Genomic DNA, 18,628 nt, shown 5'->3' with positions numbered 1-18,628 from the left:
GATATAGTCCAATGATTTTTTAAATTACATATATGGTCCTTAGCCTAGTTAGATTGCATTCCCTATCAAACTTAAATGACTATCTTACCCTTTAAATATATATATATATATATATATATATATATATATATATATATATATATATATATATATATATATATATATATATATATATTTTAATTTTTATTTTGTACATAATGATTTTTATGATAATTTAACGAAAAAAGGGATCCACCCATACATTTTTCAATTTACATCATAATCAATTCATCAAAGACATCATCAGCCACCATCTTTTCCCTACTCCAGCAATTCCACCATCTTCGGCGACCACCTACAACATAATATTGGTCTTGTAATATAGAAGTATTATAGGAATGTAACATATGAATTTCTCTTCTTAGCATTTTAACAAACGCTTGGCTTAAACATAATGGTACTTCATTTCCATTTCCAAGGCTTCTTTTAGATTAACCAAATTAATTTAATTTTATTTCAGGTAAGCAACCAATGATTAAGATGCTCAAGCAAAAGAGCGATAAAGTGAGTTAAAATAGATAAGTTTGAAACTTTAGAAAGGTTTTTACATTTCGTAGAAATTGAAAATGGTGTTGAAAATCATTACTATGTATTAATATTAAGAATAAATTATTCATAAGAACAAGATGTTTTTTATAACTAAATCAAACCATCTAACTATAAATAATCTTTACTATATATCAAATAACATAATTAAGACATTTCCCATAATTAAATCAAACCGTCTAACGAAGCTTTTGCACAATTTGCTTCTGATCTCGATAAAGATATCTCAACTGAATCATGCATGTAAATAAACACCGCATTCAACTTTCTAAATGGATTTCCCTCATAGGTATTTTAAGCAGCTTTCATAATAACAATGTCTACGTAACCCTTCTTTTCCGCAACAAGTCAACCTCCAAAACAACCATCTTATAGATATCATAAGCTTTTAGATCACAAAATGATGATGGCCATGAGCTAACATGGAAAAAAGCAAAAGGTTTTAATGCGTTCATGGTTAGGTCATGGTCACATTTCTCCTTTCATAAAACGGCTGAAAAACTTAACACAAACCTCTTCAACATCTACCTTTACTCAACTCCGGCTAACCTCGGTTAGGCCATGATTAAGCTATTTGATATAATGTAAATGTTATCTACAGTTAGATGGTTTGATTTAATTATGAAAAATATTAAGTTATTTGATATTTTCTTACAATTATTTTGATCTTGTGAATAATTTATTCTTAACATTAATACACATGCACCTATTAGTACATGCCCACCCCTACCCCCCTCATCGGCACTTATATCCACATTCACATCCATATCTAAACACACATCACCACTACATCCACACCAATAAGCATGCCTACGTCCCCATTAGCCCCCACCCCCATAGACACATCCGTCCCACCCGCCTCACTCCACTCATACATGCACGATAATATTGATTCCCACCTCTACATCTAACCCTAACTCACCCCTACACTTACACCCATCAAACTCCATAACCACCTACCCCCACACGTATACTCACGCACATGTATTTAGACATGCACACGCGCGCGCGCACACACACACACACACACACATATATATATATATATATATATATATATATATATATATATATATATATATATATATATATATATATATATATATATATATATATATAATATCCTTTCTTTAACTCGTCAAATATGCACCCAACTCCGGACTAAGTGACATTGGACCTAGCCCCATAGCTATATATCTATTAATTGTTTATTTTATCAAATGCAATTAAATCTTTTCGATTTGTGAAGCTATCTTTTCTCATCATATATTAAGTGCAAATTCAACAGAAAAAAACAACATAATGTTTGAGTGGATAAGAGTTTAATAAATGAAATTTTAGTTAAATAAAAGTTCTATCATTTTTATTAAAAATGCTACTAGTTTACAAAAAATTAATAAAAATGTATTTTAATTATACTACATAATTTACTTTCCAAATCCTACGATAAATTCCAATTCCTTTTGACAAATTCTACTACCTCCATAATATTCCACAAACCAAACTCCCCCTTATTATAACAATTTCTAAAACCATTACTTAATTTCTGGATCAAATTAAGCAAGAGCCATGGTGAATGCTCTTGCCTTTTAAAAACTAATCTTAAATTTCCGATGTTATTTACTTAAAAAAAAAAAAAAAGCAAAACATCTAAATGATCTTTTAAATTGTTCAATTAAAAGTTGTGTAGGCTTTTCAACACCTCACATACTTCATACTACAAACAAGCTCCTTAGATATCAATCGACAACTTTTGTTAATGATCACAACAAAATCAGTCTAAAAAGCAATCCTAACAATTATGAAATTTTAAATTTGCAACAAAATGAGTCTCAATTTCAGGCCAAAAACAGTATAACATTTTCTATCAGTGTCACATGTCCTGCTTATCAAACACAACCTAACTACTCAGACCCTACAATCCATGAGAAGCATAAGCACCATTAAATTTAAGAACACAATCAGTTTTTGCACAAAAAGATGGTTTCTAAGATCCAGTCAGTCAGCATTTTGTCATACCTGCAGATTTATTAAATTCATCATTTTTACAGAAAATACAAGTACATCAAAAGCCCAAATGTGAGCACAAACGACTGTTTTCTACAAAAAAGTAATACCAAATAAAATACAAAAGAAACTTCAATAAACATTTGAAAGATGTAGCAAATTACCACTTCATATAAAAACAAGTATGAATCATTTAGCAATAGGAGCAGGTATTCTCTTCACTCCTTCAGCTTCCAGAAAGCGACTCAAATTCTTGTCTTCCAGATGTTTCTGAAAAGAAGGATTACAAAAATAAAAACTAGGTCTAATGGCATGCTTCAAATTACTTGCTATGAATATAAATAAAATCTTGCATAAATTTCTGTTGTAGATGTAGGAAGAGCCATGTTTGATCAGAATCTCAGATTATTACTTCTTCCTGGAGTGTTCATTGATTCATATCAAACTAGATATAGCCAGAAATACGATGAAATTGACTAAACGAATTTCCCCAAAGTGTATACACCCTAGGTCAAACGAAGATCAGTTTTACAATGATGGCATTAAACTTGTGTTTCATTTTGGATATTGTTGATTTATATAGGTAAATGATGATAGGAAACAGATTAACATGAGCTTACAGATAAACAATCTCTGTACTTGTCCCACTCGGAAACACATTCTTCTTTATCCCAATGTCCCTTCAAGAACTTGTCAGAATACCACCTGTAATGCATACACATGAAAATACAGATGTTAATGAGGGTTTTTCATACTGAAACCCATATATACAAAAATCGAAGGGTTTTCTGGTTAAGAATTCATCGTAGACTCACTTGTTGAAGCAATTATTATACGCAGCTCTGAGATCGGCACAAGGAGAAGTCGTCGTTGAAGAAGATGAATTCCGCTTGCCCCTTAAGAATCCCATGTAAAGCCTTTTTGATAATCAAATCGGAGAGAATAGAATGGAAAAACAAATCGAGGGCCCAACATAACATATATGGCCAAGGGACGGCGGGAGTGGACTGGAGGCGGTTTGGGGGAGCAAATTCAGGCGCATTGTTTCATTGCTCGAATTGGTGTTAGAAGGTATTATTTTTTTTGTTAGATACGCCTTTTTTTTGTTTGATCATTACATTATATATCATGAAACTCATCTATTTTTAGAGAAAGTTTGTATATATTATATATTTTCGTTGTTAAAAATAACATAACATCATGAAATAGCATTTTGTTTTCTTAACATGACTTCTCGTAACAATGAAATAACATCTTGTTTTCTTACCAGGTTATATACAAATTTTATAGATAGGCATTTCAATAAGCTCCAATTGGATGCTCTTAAATACATATAATGTCATATAGGTTAATAAGAAACGATTTTGACAAATGTTAAACTGAAAATTAGAGATTATAGTTGTTGCAGTGGATTTTTTTTATTGACCAAAATAAAATAAAGTTGTTATACCACACAAAAAGTACCAAAACATAACATTTTTTATTTATGTATATCGCCTTATATTATTATTTATTACATCTTATTATTTTTTAAAATTTTGAATTAAATTGATTCATCAATGTACATATACTTTTTATATAATAGAAACATGCATGTCATTGCAAAGAACTCTAAGGGTTCAAATACAGGCACAATATGGTTAAGAATGTTTTGATCGACATATGTAAGTGTGCCGGAGTTTCCACCAAGAAAAAAGCTCCTATGAATTTCCTGACTGACCCGACAGAAAGAAGGTCAAACCTTAGACCAACCGACATTTTGATTTTTGGATAGGTTGGAGGGAAACACGCATGTGTAGACTGATATCCCCTCGTGTAAGCTTGAGAGTCAGGGGTTTCACAGCGAGACAGACTGCATTAAAAGCTACTATATGCAAGGTCATAAAACATAAAAAACCGTGTATGAAAAATCAACACACGTTCATACCATTTGCATTATACGTTACCTTGCACCAGATACGGTAAAACTTCTTAATAGACTACAACGGATCATGCACAACAATATTATCTCCCCTAGATCTATGGATGTGTTTTCAAAAGAATTAACTTTACCATACAAAAAGACTTAACGACGCAACTTGTTGCCCGTTTGCTTTCTAATTTTGTTGTATGATGAGAACTAAAAAGTTGATGATTTAATTAACCCACAAAGTTACAAACATGCAACATTTTAATTACAAAAAGTCACTTAAATTAGTTAAAGTACAATATTATTACATAAACCTAATGAAAAACAAAAGTTTGATAAACAGTTAAACACGTATGTAAGCAATGTCATGTCTTGTCATCACATAACCTGGTCCCGATTATAAAATTATATATTGTGGCAATCCACCAAAAGTGATTACATATTCATCTAACAGACAATTTGATTGGTAAATAGGTAAAATGTGAGAAATATTTGACCCTATTTTGTTTTGGGTCTTCCTTTTTATAAGCATGTTAAAATACTAGGGTAGACGTTTCGCAGTTTCACACAGCACTAATTTAGGATAAAGGAAAGCAATATGCGACATACATGAACTTATACTAAAATAAAATCCATTCTTCCAATAAAAGAAAAGCTCACACATGACACAAGAAAAAAATAAGTCAGAAAAATAAAATAAAATATTCTAGAAACTGCCACAAGAGAAGACAAGTTTTATACTTGTCAACCTGGGCAAACCAAAACACACAGACAGACATACAGACGGCATTTTACTTTACTACCCCCAGTCCCCAGCCCCAGTCCCTCTCACTCACTTGGGGTTTTTAGTGATTATACACTACTACTGTACAATTACACTTACATTAATTATTATCTTATCTTATTTTTTACTAAAATCTACACCAACCAATGCCACCCATTTACTTAATACTACTGCCCTCAAAAAGATAGATTTGAGGGGCAGTAGAGTTGGGTGGTGGGTTACACTGGATTTGGTAGAATCAGTTCATGGAAAGAGGCAGAGGAGGCCTTTTAATTGGCTGCCAAATGGGAGGGGATCGGGGTTGGGTTGCCATTAATGAGGGGCAACAGCAACCTGATTGATTGATTATAACACACAACAATAGGTTATGCCTTTTAATCCCATAGTAGCTATTAATTATGGATACATTACATCACCCGCCGATGTGATCATCTGTATGTCGCTTTCTTCCGCTGTCCCTTTTGTTGTATAATCCATCTTTAGTTCCCCACCTGTTTCTTGTCACACACATCTTACTATCAACGGCCCGTTTCCGTTCCTTGTACTGTGTTTGGCATGCATTGGATTGTGACCGTGACCGATGTCGATAGGACACAAATTGTAATTTTTTTTATGAAGGTCGGCTCTCGATCTCTCGTTTGTGAAAAAAAGACATAAATGCCCTCCTCATCCTCGTAATTATCATAAATAGCCCTAGAAAGTTTGTCCAGTCCCATCCAATATTGTACCGTGTAACAAACGCAGCCATAAGGCTGCGCTTGTTGCATGAGCATGGGATGGGACTCGACAGTCTTTCTAGGGCTACTTATGATAATTATGAGGATGAGGAGGGCATTTATGTCTTTTTTTTTCACAAACGAGAAATCGATAGCCCACCTTTATAAAAAAAAATTACAATTTGTGTCCTATCGACATCGGTCACGGTCACAATCCAATGCATGCCAAACACAGTACAAGGCCACATGCCTTTTTGAAATAAAAATAAAGAATTTGAGTTTTTAATTATAAAGTAGGAAATTGCTAACCATATAAGGAATCACTGGATGCACTCCGCATGAGATCTAGTCAAAGTTAAACAAGAATTAGTAAGATACCAAAATCGTTCTTTGCATCTCACGTAAATTTTAAAAAAAAATGCAAGGGCCTTTCAGTCATTTTGCCCACATAAAACCTCACCAGGATTATCACGCAGTGCTTTTACCGCATCAAAGTTCTTGTACGTGTAGCCCACAAAATTCAAGTCCTTGGGATTTAATTGCTGCTGTATAATAATATAATAGAATATAAGTCTCTTTCAAACAAGCTTATCATGCATCAATAAAAGTTATACACACCTTCCTCGAGGGGCCTGAACTGGTTCTTCCAGAAGTTGGAGGATTCAACTGTTAAAAAAAAAAAAAAAAAATCACTTTTATTTATAGTTAAATTACTTTATATGTATAGATAGATAGATAGATAGATGGACACCTCATCAAATTTCATAAAATTTTGGGTGTCAAGCTCCCCATTGACTTCAGGTTTAAAGGCTGCCTCCATTTCATATAATTGATCCCACACAACATCCTTGAACCATGGGTGAGACTGAGAGAAAATGAATTTAAATTAAATAAGTTTTGTCTAAAATCAAAATTAGGTTTTTTTTTTATATGACATTATGTGTAGCAATTAGCATACCTTTATTTGGTCGGGCCCACCTGTCCCCAACCTATGTTCCACATCACAAAGCAACCTGTAAATGAGATCCTTTGCTTCTGGTGACAACATTGTGTCTTCTGGAAATCTAAGATGATTCCTCCAATGAACAATCTGTAATTCAACAGATAAAGGCAAAAAATTTGTAACAAAATATACAGAATTTATTTTCATAGTATTTGGAACTGGAAAATAAAAAATAACAATCAATTGCAGCGTGTTATACCTTCCTACATGTAGTTATTGGATCATCAGAGTAAAATGGAGGATATCCAACAAGCATCTCATACATAATTGCACCTAGTGACCACCTGCATTAATAGTAATACTTAGTGAAATAAAAGAAAATGACGAAAATATCCTCAGCATCAGCAGATAGTAATACAACACTAACCAGTCACACTCCATCCCATATCCTTTCTTCAACAACACTTCAGGGGCAATATAGTCCGGTGTACCCACTGTTGAAAACGCCTTGACTCACATAAAAAAAAAACAAAAAGATCAAATTAATTAATCATCTAAAACAAACAATAATAATAACCTTCAATAACTCATAAAACAGTAACATACCAGTTTTCTTCTGTTCATCTGCCAATGTTGAAGCTGTTCATGAGCACTCTTCCATCTATGTCCATTCACAGCATCAGGAAAACCATCAACATCCATTGGTTCTCTTATATTTTCATCACTCATGGCTTCATTTTCATTCAATGTAGACAATGTCCTACAATCAAGAGGCTTACACAGCCCAAAATCTGAAAGCTTCATGTGTCCGTTTTTGTCTAGAAGAAGGTTGTCTGGTTTTATATCTCTGAACAACAAACAAAAAAAAAAAAAAAAAAAACTCACATCAAACATCTTATCTTAATACTTAATACTTAATATTAATAACAACAAAAAAAAAATATCATTATTATTATCTTCATACGAACCTGTGAATGTAGTTATGTTTGTGAATGGACTCTATTGCCATGACACTTTGAGCTATGTAAAACTTAGCAACATTTTCTTTCAGTGTGTCTTCTCTCATTAATAAAGTCATCATGTCACCTCCAGGAAGATATTCCATAATCAGATACAAATACTCAGTGTCTTGAAATGAGTAATATAATTTTACTATGCAGTGACTTGCCACCTCAGCAAGCAGGTTTCTCTCAGCCCTTACATGTTCCACCTGTTGAGGGTAAATTTGTAAAAAGTTAGGACTTAAAATGGAAAGAATGTTTTCCTCACTTTTTGTATCAAGTCAAAAAGAAACACTTCCCTCATTAAAGACATATATTTATATATATATACCTGTCCTCTAACAAGCATTTCTGATTTCTTCAGTTTTTTCATTGCATAGATGTTGCCAGATTTTTTCTCACGACATAATCGTACCTGTGATGAAAGAAAGATAAAAGAGATAAAGGAATTGCAGACAATAAGAAGGGGAATACAGATAAAGGAATTGTGATTGATGATATGAGTATTAGTATTACCTCGCCAAAAGCTCCTCTCCCAATGATTGTCAAAAGTTCAAAATCATCAACACATATTTTGTTCCTTTTAAGTCGCATGAACTCTGTTTCCTTTCTCTCTAAATCCTTAATCAGATTAATCTGTTCTTCTTTAGGCACGTCTGAAGAAGCCAACTTTCTCTCTAAGATCCATCGCCTGCAATGGAAAAGTGCATGTAAAGTTGATATGATTGTCTCTCAAAGCTCTAAAATGATGTTTGTGATGCAAATTAAGTATCGTACTAGCATTTACAAACAATAATCAGCCTGATAAAGTAAGTTCAAATCGAGAATTGAAGAACGCAACTAAATCAATGGCATGCATCGAACCCACAACTAAATGAAACTCCAATCTAATCAATTCAGTTACTTAATACAGATGAAGTAAACTGGATTCAATTCCCACCGGTTTTTCAGCAACCAAGCGTAGATCTCAGAGCATAATAAATGCAGGAGACAAGACTGTACTAAACCTAGCCTCAGAGAGAACCCCAAAGTACTCCGATTCGAGATTCGCCAATTAAAACATAAAATGAAAAACAAATGCAGGACACGGGAATCCCATGGAGTGAGTAAGAATCACGGTTTCAATTCACACAAAATTTGCTTTTATGAATACCTTTCTTTGCGTTCCTGAATGTTTTTCATCTGGGTTTTGTAGTGATTCTCTATGAATTGCTTAGCAGCAGCCACTTTCTCCATGGTCAAGCTTGACCCCAGAATCTCATCGTCTCCCCCTTTCACCCCCTCCTCCATTTTTCACACAGTTAATCTGAATCTAGGGGTTTTTTATATATATAATTATATGGAAATAAGAAGATTAGAGGTAAAATGGAAACCTCCGGAGCCCCTTTCTGGTTTACCTCATCAGCATCAAGTCACCAAGTAACCTGTAGTATGTATGTGTATGTAATATGTATGTCGATGATGATAGGTAGGGTTTTAATCTGGTGTAAAGGGGCATATGAAAACCCCATAAACTAGATCGGCTATTTGTATGACAGCTGGGTTGATCTGTCCAATCTCGATATTGGGTTTCTCTTTCTTGTCTTCTTTGACGCCACAATATAAAACAGTCAAGTGCCACCATGTTTCTTTTCTTCTTTGAAATGGTCCATGCATAAAATACCAATGTAACAAAAAATGTGTTAATGTATTTATAATTTTTTTTATCAATTTTTTTGTTATATATAAGTTAAAGGTTGAAATATATTCTTAAATATAAGTAGTAATATGTTAAATTTATTAGAATTTAAAGTTTTGGAATAATTACATTGTAAGTGAACTAATTTGAAACAAATTGTGTTTCTCCTTCTAAACTGAAGTTAAAATGATAAAAAAAATATGGGTTTACATTGTAGGCTTGTAGCATTTATGTGTATTAAAAATGTTTTTCGGAACAGTATGTATTGTATTCTCGATAAGTCACAAACTATTTTGACCAAAATCAAAGATATTTAGTACTTGGTCATTGTCCAAGCACCATGTGTCACATCATGGCTAATTGAGCTTTTACCCCCTCCCTCTCTCTCTTTGTTTTCATGTATTGTTGTTTGTGATTAACGCTTGTTTTTAAAAACATGGAAGATTGTTAAGTAATTGACACATAAATTATTATTTTTTATCATATATTTTAATGAACTATTTGAAAGATAAAAATATAAATAAAATTGGTTGATGTCGCCTTGTCTTCCAGGGAACCTTTAATGTTGTCCGAAATAAAATTGGTTATTTGAAGCTATGAAAATGGTTGAATCTTTGACCATATAGGTTTTCTTTCAAGTTCATAAAATCATTTCGGATACTTTTTGAATCACAGTCCTATATTTTTAATTAACTATTTAAAAGATAAAAACATAAATAAAATTGGTTGAAGTTGTCTTGTCTTTCACAGAGTCTTTATCGTTGTCTGAAATAAAATTGGTTATTTGAAGCTAATGAAAAGCTTCAACCCTATGGGTTTTCTTTCAAGTTCATAAAATCATTTTGGACAATTTTTGAATCAAACCTTGAAATTTTTTCCATGTTTTCGGTTCCAAAATCTTTGTTGTAATTCTTCTTTTATCCTACATGTCCCTAAGGTCAACGACCTACTCTCTCTTGGTTGTTATTGTCAAACTAACTTAATTGGATGTATTTATAAAGTAATTGCTAAAGTGTTTAGCCAATCGACTTAAAATGATTATCGGTTCAATGGTGGGGGAGGTCTAATCGGGTTTCATTATAGACAGGAATATCCTTAATGGGCCCCTTATAAATTAATGAAGTCGTTTCATGGTTAAGAAGGAATAACATGGGCGTGTTATTATTGAAAGTGTATTTCACTAAGGCTTTTGATTTGGTGAATTGGAACTTATAACTTCCTTGACTCCATCATGGAGCAATTGGGTTTCCCGACACTTTGGAGGGTTTGGATTTATGGTTGCTTGCAATCATCTAGAACATCGTTTCTAGTAAATGGTTCCCCGATTAGTGAATTCTCGATAAATAAAGGGGTTAGATAATGAGATCTTTTGTCTCCTTTTTTTTTTCCTTATATCGATGGAAGCTCTCAATGTGATCATGATTAAGACGTGTGATATGTATGACATCTTCATCTTTCATAACCAAAAAAAATTACGCTTTCAAAAATTATAATATTTTTATTGCGGAAATTCTCAATACATTAAATATTTTGAGTACAAATGATTGTCTCAAATAATAAAATTCTAAGGATGTCGTAATCGATACATAACATACATTACAACGTAACAACCTAATGGTCCTGAATACCTTTGCAAATATTCTCCTCATTCACTCAAAATCCTATTCAGGTCTTCAGCAATCCACCGCTACATGTGATGCATATACAATGAGTGGGTCAAGTTGGGAAACTTTGTGAGATACATAGGGACTTCAATCCCAAAATATTATTATGATAATATTTAGTAATTATCAAGCTTGCAAAATCATACCAAACAATATAAATATATCTCGAACTTGAATATCTATAAAACCTTATACTCATACATACACATCCCAATCGACCCTCACATATCCTAGTCCACGATTATCAAGGAGAGTTATCTCACCTAGTAAATCGTTTAGAGTAAGGGTTTATGTCTTCTTAGGGATCAATAATATATAGGTACGACCTAACATCCCCCTCTGGCATGTATCATAATATTGTCTGCTTTGGGTCACTCGGCACGAGTACTTCCTAGGGGGGTCACCCATCCCGGTACTACTCTCGCCAAAGTACGCTTAACTGCAGAGTTATTATGGGATATGATACCCTTACGACTTTAAAACGTGTTTTAATAAGGAAGGTACCCACACCCCTCATAAGGAATGTTTAGTTCTCATTCCCAGCCGATGTGGAATCAGGTGCAGGTAGCTACCCATTTTATAGGGTTTGACATCCATGTCAAACACATGAACTCATGCCCTAGCTCTAATACCATTTGTAACATCCCCCTGACACATATCACAATATTGTTCGCTTTGGGCCACTTGACACGGGGACTTCCTAAAGGGTCACCCATCTCGGTACTACTATCGCCTAAGCACGCTTAACTGTAGAGTTTTTACGAGATCTGCTGCCGTCACGACTTTAAGGAAGGTACCCATACCCATCATAAGGAATGTTTAGTTCTCTTTCCTAGAAGATGTGGGATTAGGTGCACGTATGTCAATGTGCTTATTGCCCGGAATATGTGATAAATGTATATTTGATGATATACAATGTGTGAACCAAATATGGTTCTATATGTGTTAAGATGTGTATATATAATATTATCACATGATGTCACACACCCGAACCAGACGGCGGAAACGTCCGGGGGCTTGCATGTGACTTCATCCTTGTAGTATCATCACATACTATATAATTGACACATAACATCATCATCATCACACATGTAATATAACAACATACATTGTTTACATCGAGTATTGTGCTTAAATATTACATGCCAAAATAATTAAAGTATGATGGAATGAAATATAACAAAACATCCATTAAATTGTTCAGCCCAACCTGCTTCAACGGTTTCCTGATAATACAAGTTAATTTAAAAAGGTCAACATAAAAATGTTGGTGAGTTCATAAACATGTTTGCGAAAATGATTTGTACAGCTTTGTAATCACAAGAAAATCTTGTATTTTCTTAAAATAGTTTTGTATGTTTGTGTCCGATCTTGTATTAATGCATGTGTGTTTTTGTTTAATAGAATGTCATGAGTAAATGAAGATAATGTAAAGAGAATTCCCCCAGACAACCCTATGTTGCATGTAAAAGAGAATGCTGGTATATCAACCCCCGAGGTCGAGTACCGGCGCGAGTATGTTCCCGAGTAATCCAAAGAGAAAAGAGAATGGTCTCCCGTAAATTTCACAACGTTAATTCCTCTAAGTGAGTCGTTATAACCATACTAATTAATGACAATTTCGCCTGTCTTGGCATTGTAGAACGCCGACGGAAAAATAGAATAAGGTTTTCGTCACCCTAGATCGGTGTAATCTAACTGTAGCGAACAGCTCATGTGTGGGGTGTCATCCCCGTATAGATCTATACACAAACCCCCGCTCTCCCTCCAAGAGACTCTGGTTATAACTATAGGCTATGATCGTACACTCAATAGGTGTCAACAGACATGTCCCACTAGATCCTTAATCGAATTTACGTGAAGAGAAACATATAAAACTCATTCCAACCCCATTGAACCATAAATCCTTAATCGAATTTACAGGAAGAGAAACATATAAAACTCATTCCAGGCCCATTAAACCATGTAAGCGAACCACTGAGGCTCACTAAACATGTAAGTCATTTTCAGGCCCGAAAGGAATGAGATTATATAACATGGACCCAAAATATATGTAAAAGGTCACTAAGGCCCATTTCACATGTAAGGTATTTACAGGCCCAAATAGCACGCAAATAGTACCCAAGGTTCGTCACGCATATTAATGGGTCAATGAGGCCCAATAAACATATAAATAGTATTCAGGACCTATCAAGCATATAAATGGGCCACTAAGACCCAATAACATGAGAATGACAAAATTAGTCTGCTTTGTTATTATTTTGCTAGTAGTAGATCAATTATTTACTAAAATGACATAAAAAACCAACTTTTTGTAAAAATTGATATTCTTGGCCCATTAAGCCAAAATTTTCATTTTAAGGCCCAATTTTAGTAAAAATAACATTTTAGGCCCCATTTTGGACAAAACTTGTATTTAAGACTAGTATTTGTAAAAATAACATTTTCAACTCATTTTTTTCAAAACTATCATTTTTGGCTTGGTTTTTGTGAAAATATACATTTTCGGCCCATTATAGAAATTTCATCTTTTTGCCCCAAATTTTCATAATTTCACAACTTTGACCCTTTTTATCAAAAATTTACATTTTTGACACAACTTTCTTAAAAATGACAATTAAGTCCACAAAAGATCAAAAACTACAATTTTTGGGCCCAAAACCGTGAGAATCCAAAATAAGGCCCATTTATGAAAATATTTACATTTTTGGTACCTATAAGGTCTCAAATATCGAGATTAGCCATGTTAAGCAAAAATTTCCTTTTGAACCCCTTACTAGCCGTGAGTTACATAAATAACTCATACTTTGTCGTTTTGTCAATTTTAGCCCCTTTCATGAAGTTTTTCTTTGATCTAAGTAACCTAAATGTATTTTAAACCTTTTTCTTGTAAGGTAAGTTGAAATAAGTGTTATGTTATACCAATATCATCATATTTTAGTAGATCTTTTAGTTCATGAAGTTTATAACACATAAAACATATGTAACTAAATAAAACACACAAAATCATGCATACACACATAGATCTACACAAAATAACTTGTATTCTGTCACACCCCCAAACCAAGGATGGCGTAAACGTCCGAGGGTGGAGGACTTCATGTATAGTATCATAAAAACAAGTATAATAGAGCTCAAAGCAAATACAATCATTATAAATATAATCGAGAAAGTTAAATGATTTCACAAGTTACATGTTCCAAAATCAATTACAATATAATGACAAAATATTTTGATTAACGCCGAAGTGTTCCATCCTCAAAAGCTGGTGGTCACCAATTTCTATTGATTACCTGAGAATACAAGTAAATTTGAAAGAGTGTCAACAATTGAGTTGGTGAGTGCATAAGATTTTGAATGTAGAGTTTGAAAACCTTTGTTTGTAAATGTATTGTATACTCAAGAAAAATCCAATATTTTCCTTATAAAATGATATGTAGTCTTAAATCCCAAGACCGAGTGTATGTGTGTTATTTCGTACTTATAATAGTGTAGGCAGATTTAAATAAATAAAACCCCTTTTAAGTAGACATTCCCATAAACTATATGTGTCATTAACTCCCTATGTGAGTCGCTATAACCATACTATGACATAGTAGACCTGCTGCGACGTTCTTCAGGCGTCGGAAACTATTATGACATTTTTCACCCCCGACCGGCTGGTCGGGCTATTGCAAGAAGCTTGAGTGTGGGTTTTCAATACCAATATAGATCTATATACAACTATCACACTCTCCCTACAAGAGATTCTAGTTATAACTTTCAGGAATTTTTAACCCGCACTCTAAGAGTACAATGAAGTAGTGTCTCAAAATTTACGTTAACGAGTGTACATGTAGAGTGAATGAAAAACCTTTTCTGTAGTGAAATTGAACCCCTTTAGTAGTGTTATTGTAGTGTAAGAACCATAACCTATACCTATTATAGTTTATCATGTAGTGATGAAAACCCGTTTGTGGTGAGAGTTGACCCTTTTCATAGTGATTAGTAATTTAGCAAAACATAAACTATACTTATTATAGTTCATCTTGAATGTTTGTAATGACTAATAACCCTCACCATGAATGAGTAATTGTTGTTATTTAAATGTAACTTAACAGAAAACACGTGTAAAATATGTAGTCATCATAGATACACACTTTGCTCAACACATTACAAAGTGTGAATAACTTGTAAACTGTTAGTTATAAATTTTTACTTTTTTGTCCCTGTTATTGTAAAAATCACAGAAAAATTATCGTGAGTCGAAATCTAAATTCGTAAACTCCGAAAGTTCAAAAAATATGTCTAGTATACTCACAATTTTTATTATGATTTTCAATGATTTCTAACTAGTATCAAAATGACTATTTTCACTGACTGGTCCGAAATCTTTGCTACAGTGATAGATAGTTTTGTAAAAATCACCATAAATTGTAGAAAAATCGTATGCACTTTTTCAAGTAGTCATTTTAAAGGTATAAACCTGAACTATTTTCATATTAAACAGTTTTTAAAGTTATGGTGTTTAAGATGATCAAAACAGATCATGATTGAGCCATAACTTTTCTATTGAAAGCTGTCATTTGAGTTTGAGTATGTTTTTGATGTTGTGACTTGTATTCTCCCCCATAAAACTAGATAAAAATGTGAAAAGAAAGGGTTATGAACTTACCTTGAGTGATTCCTTGAGATGGATGTTGAAGAGAGGGGGTTTCCAAGTCAATAACACTTGGAGAATGCTTTAGGATTTGAAGATCCTAAGAACAAATATGATGGTATTTGTATAAGAATTCCATGATATGAGTGAAGGAGTGTAGACTATTCAAAATTGGGAAGAAGTTACTTACCAAGAGTGGAGGAGAAGTTCAAGAACTTCCTGGGAATTTCTAGCTCCGGTGAGCAAAATTGATAAAGAAGGAGAGAGAGAGAGAGAGAGAGAGAGAGAGAGAGAGAGAAAGAAAGAAAAAAAGAAAGAAATAGAGAGAGAGAGAGAGAGTATTTATTTTAAGAATGTGATGAATGATTCTTTTGGGGAGTGAGTGAAATATAGATCTTTTAGTGTAAGTAAGTCAAATGGAGAGTTGGAAGATGCATAAAAGGACTGTGATTTGATATGGTAAGGAGTGAATAGTGACATAAAGTGAGTATGGTGTCATAACTTCTTGGAAATGTCAACACTCCTAGACAATATATTGTTTAAAAGATATTATCCTTAGTTAAGGATTTCCCCAAAATATGATTAAAATATGGATTTATGGGGTTTAATATGTTAAAATATGGGTTTGGGTGAAAATTCCCCATTAAATTCATCAAAAATGGTCTTGATGGTAATATTTTTCAAAACTGTTTTACATGCAAAAAGTTCAGGTTGTTACCTTTAAAATGACTACTCTCACGTTTTCATATGATTTTTCTACAATTTTTGGCGATTTTTACAAAACTGTTTATCATATTTGAAATAATCTCGGACCAGCCTATGAAGGTGAGCAATTTCACACTTGTTTGAGGCCATTAAAAATTATGAGAAACATTGTGAACAAAGTAGACAATTTCCAAACTCCCAAAGTTTACGGATCCAAATTTTGACTTACGATGAGTTTTCTACAAATATTCCAACAACCGGGTCAGAAAATTCAAAAACCAGAAAAATATGTATTTTCACAAAAATCAAGCCAAAAATGACATTTTTGATAAAAACGGGTTAAAATGTTATCTTTACCAAAAACTAGCCATAAATACAAGTTTTGAACAAAAAGGGGACTAAGGTGTTATTTTTACTAAAATTTGGCTTTAGTAACCCATTAATATGTTTGATAGGTCCTGAATACTATTTATATGTTTATTGGGCCTCATTGACCCATTAACATGTGTGACAGACCTTGGATTCTATTTGCGTGCTATTTGGGCCTGCAAATACCTTACATGTTAAATGGGCCTTAGTGGTCCTTTTACATATATTTTGGGCCCATTTTATATAATCTCATTCTTATCGGGCCTTCAAATGACTTACATGTTTAGCAATGCCTTAGTGGTTCACTTACATGGTTCATTGGGCCTGGTAATGAGTTTTATATGTTTTTCTTCTTTTTCCGCGTAAACTTTTATTAAGGATCTAGTGAGACAGTTCGTTTGACACTAAATGAGTGTACAAACGTAGCCTGTAGTTATAACCAGAGTTTCCCATATCGAGAGCGTGCATTTGTGTATAGATTTATACAGGGGTGACACCTCATACCTGAGTTGTTCGCTACAGTTAGAGTAGGCCAGTATAGCATGACAAACCATAGCTTAAGCAAGTCGGCTTCTAATAGACGTCATGACGAGCGAAATTGTCATTATCAAGTATGGTTATAATGGCTTACTTAGACAAATTAACGTTATAAAATTTATGGGAAACATTCTTTTTTATAAAACGGTAATCTATACGCACCGATACTCAACCACGGGGATTGAGATTCCAACATTATCTATAGCAGACAACATCGCTTTGTCTGGAATCATTATTTTTCTATTTTCACAAACATTAACACACATGTATTAATATAAGATCGGAAACAAATATTTCATACCATTTCTTTTTAGAAAATATCGGATTTCTGAAAGCACTATGAAAACTATTCTAAACAAGTACAAAAACCATTTTTATATAAAACTGATTATGAACTCAACAACTATTTAGTTGACGCTTTTCAAAACGACTTGTATTCTCAGGGATCCAGTAACAGGTAATAAGCTTGACTATGAGATCAAGTGGTGCGACTTCAAGAAATTTTACGTTCTTACTTTTGTGTAACTGATGAACTAGTTCAATATGTAAACTATGTAAGTGTGTATTTCCAGTGTATGATGTTTAGTTTCTATGTTTCATTCATATTCAATTGTTATGATACTGTACAATTAAGTCAACCTCCCCCAGACGTTTTCGCCATCCCGATTCGGGGGTGTGATAGGTTGGTATCAGAGCATTGTTTATAGTGAACTAGTAAATCTGACCATACAAGATATACAACTATAAATACAATGGGACTAAAAACACTCTGACTAAAAGTATACCTTAAGAATATAAGTATCTTCTAAAAGTATACATACTTGCTAGAACCATATCATAATACGAACAAAACAAATGTATTTAGATGTTGAACACTACAGTCAAACCTGGACAGTTATGTAATCATATATAGGATAAATATAGCCTGATCAACTATATTTATTTGAGATACGACCAACATGTGCTTGGGAGTGAGGGTAGCCTTGCAACGAGACCAAAACTTACCGATGATACATGTAGGGGAGCATTAGAGCGAAACCTAAGGTTTAAAATACTATAGGAGTATTTTATGATACTAAACAATAACAACA

The 18,628-nt window shown here is 33.4% G+C and overlaps 2 protein-coding genes across 5 annotated transcripts; both read right to left on the bottom strand.

Moving 5' to 3' along the window:
* Positions 1 to 2,365: 2,365 nt before the first annotated feature.
* Positions 2,366 to 3,698, bottom strand: LOC144997099 (protein phosphatase). Its single transcript, XM_078956928.1, has 4 exons — positions 3,408 to 3,698; positions 3,213 to 3,297; positions 2,757 to 2,862; positions 2,366 to 2,604 (listed from the first exon to the last, which is right to left on the bottom strand). Exons 1-3 carry the CDS (start codon positions 3,500 to 3,502, stop codon positions 2,782 to 2,784), a joined length of 261 nt encoding a protein of 86 aa, XP_078813054.1. The 5' UTR covers positions 3,503 to 3,698; the 3' UTR covers positions 2,366 to 2,604; positions 2,757 to 2,781.
* A 1,418-nt stretch (positions 3,699 to 5,116) lies between these two features.
* On the bottom strand, positions 5,117 to 9,526 carry LOC144997098 (uncharacterized). Of its 4 annotated transcripts, none has more exons than XM_078956923.1 (13): positions 9,099 to 9,526; positions 8,462 to 8,636; positions 8,277 to 8,360; positions 7,913 to 8,154; positions 7,551 to 7,791; positions 7,372 to 7,451; positions 7,204 to 7,288; positions 6,960 to 7,091; positions 6,753 to 6,866; positions 6,620 to 6,667; positions 6,462 to 6,546; positions 6,311 to 6,346; positions 5,117 to 5,782 (listed from the first exon to the last, which is right to left on the bottom strand). In XM_078956923.1, the coding sequence occupies exons 1-13, from the start codon at positions 9,233 to 9,235 to the stop codon at positions 5,682 to 5,684; spliced, it is 1,560 nt and encodes a 519-aa protein (XP_078813049.1). In that variant the 5' UTR covers positions 9,236 to 9,526; the 3' UTR covers positions 5,117 to 5,681. The 4 variants fall into 4 exon arrangements, with proteins under 4 accessions (XP_078813049.1, XP_078813051.1, XP_078813052.1 ...); XM_078956925.1 differs by having other exon boundaries at positions 6,462 to 6,543; XM_078956926.1 differs by having other exon boundaries at positions 5,117 to 5,776; positions 9,099 to 9,525.
* Positions 9,527 to 18,628: the final 9,102 nt, after the last annotated feature.

The sequence above is a fragment of the Lactuca saligna genome, chromosome 5 (assembly GCF_052625555.1).
Source record: "Lactuca saligna cultivar CGN05327 chromosome 5, ASM5262555v1, whole genome shotgun sequence".
In the NCBI taxonomy this organism is placed as follows: Eukaryota; Viridiplantae; Streptophyta; class Magnoliopsida; order Asterales; family Asteraceae; genus Lactuca; species Lactuca saligna.
The sequence above is the reverse complement of the archived record's forward strand: the minus strand, read 5'-3'. Positions and strand labels throughout refer to the sequence as shown.

Bases quoted from the DNA above. Each gene is read 5' to 3' on its own strand.
- LOC144997099 (XM_078956928.1), bottom strand. From the start codon at position 3,502: ATGGGATTCTTAAGGGGCAAGCGGAATTCATCTTCTTCAACGACGACT. The intron at 3,298-3,407 runs GTGAGTCTACGA...TATGCATTACAG, and splicing joins TATAATAATTGCTTCAACAA to GTGGTATTCTGACAAGTTCT. The intron at 2,863-3,212 runs GTAAGCTCATGT...CCTTCTTTTCAG, and splicing joins AGTACAGAGATTGTTTATCT to AAACATCTGGAAGACAAGAA.
- LOC144997098 (XM_078956923.1), bottom strand. From the start codon at position 9,235: ATGGAGGAGGGGGTGAAAGGGGGAGACGATGAGATTCTGGGGTCAAGC. The intron at 8,155-8,276 runs GTATATATATAT...TACCCTCAACAG, and splicing joins AAATGCTTGTTAGAGGACAG to GTGGAACATGTAAGGGCTGA. The intron at 6,668-6,752 runs GTGTCCATCTAT...TTTTTTTAACAG, and splicing joins ATTTTATGAAATTTGATGAG to TTGAATCCTCCAACTTCTGG.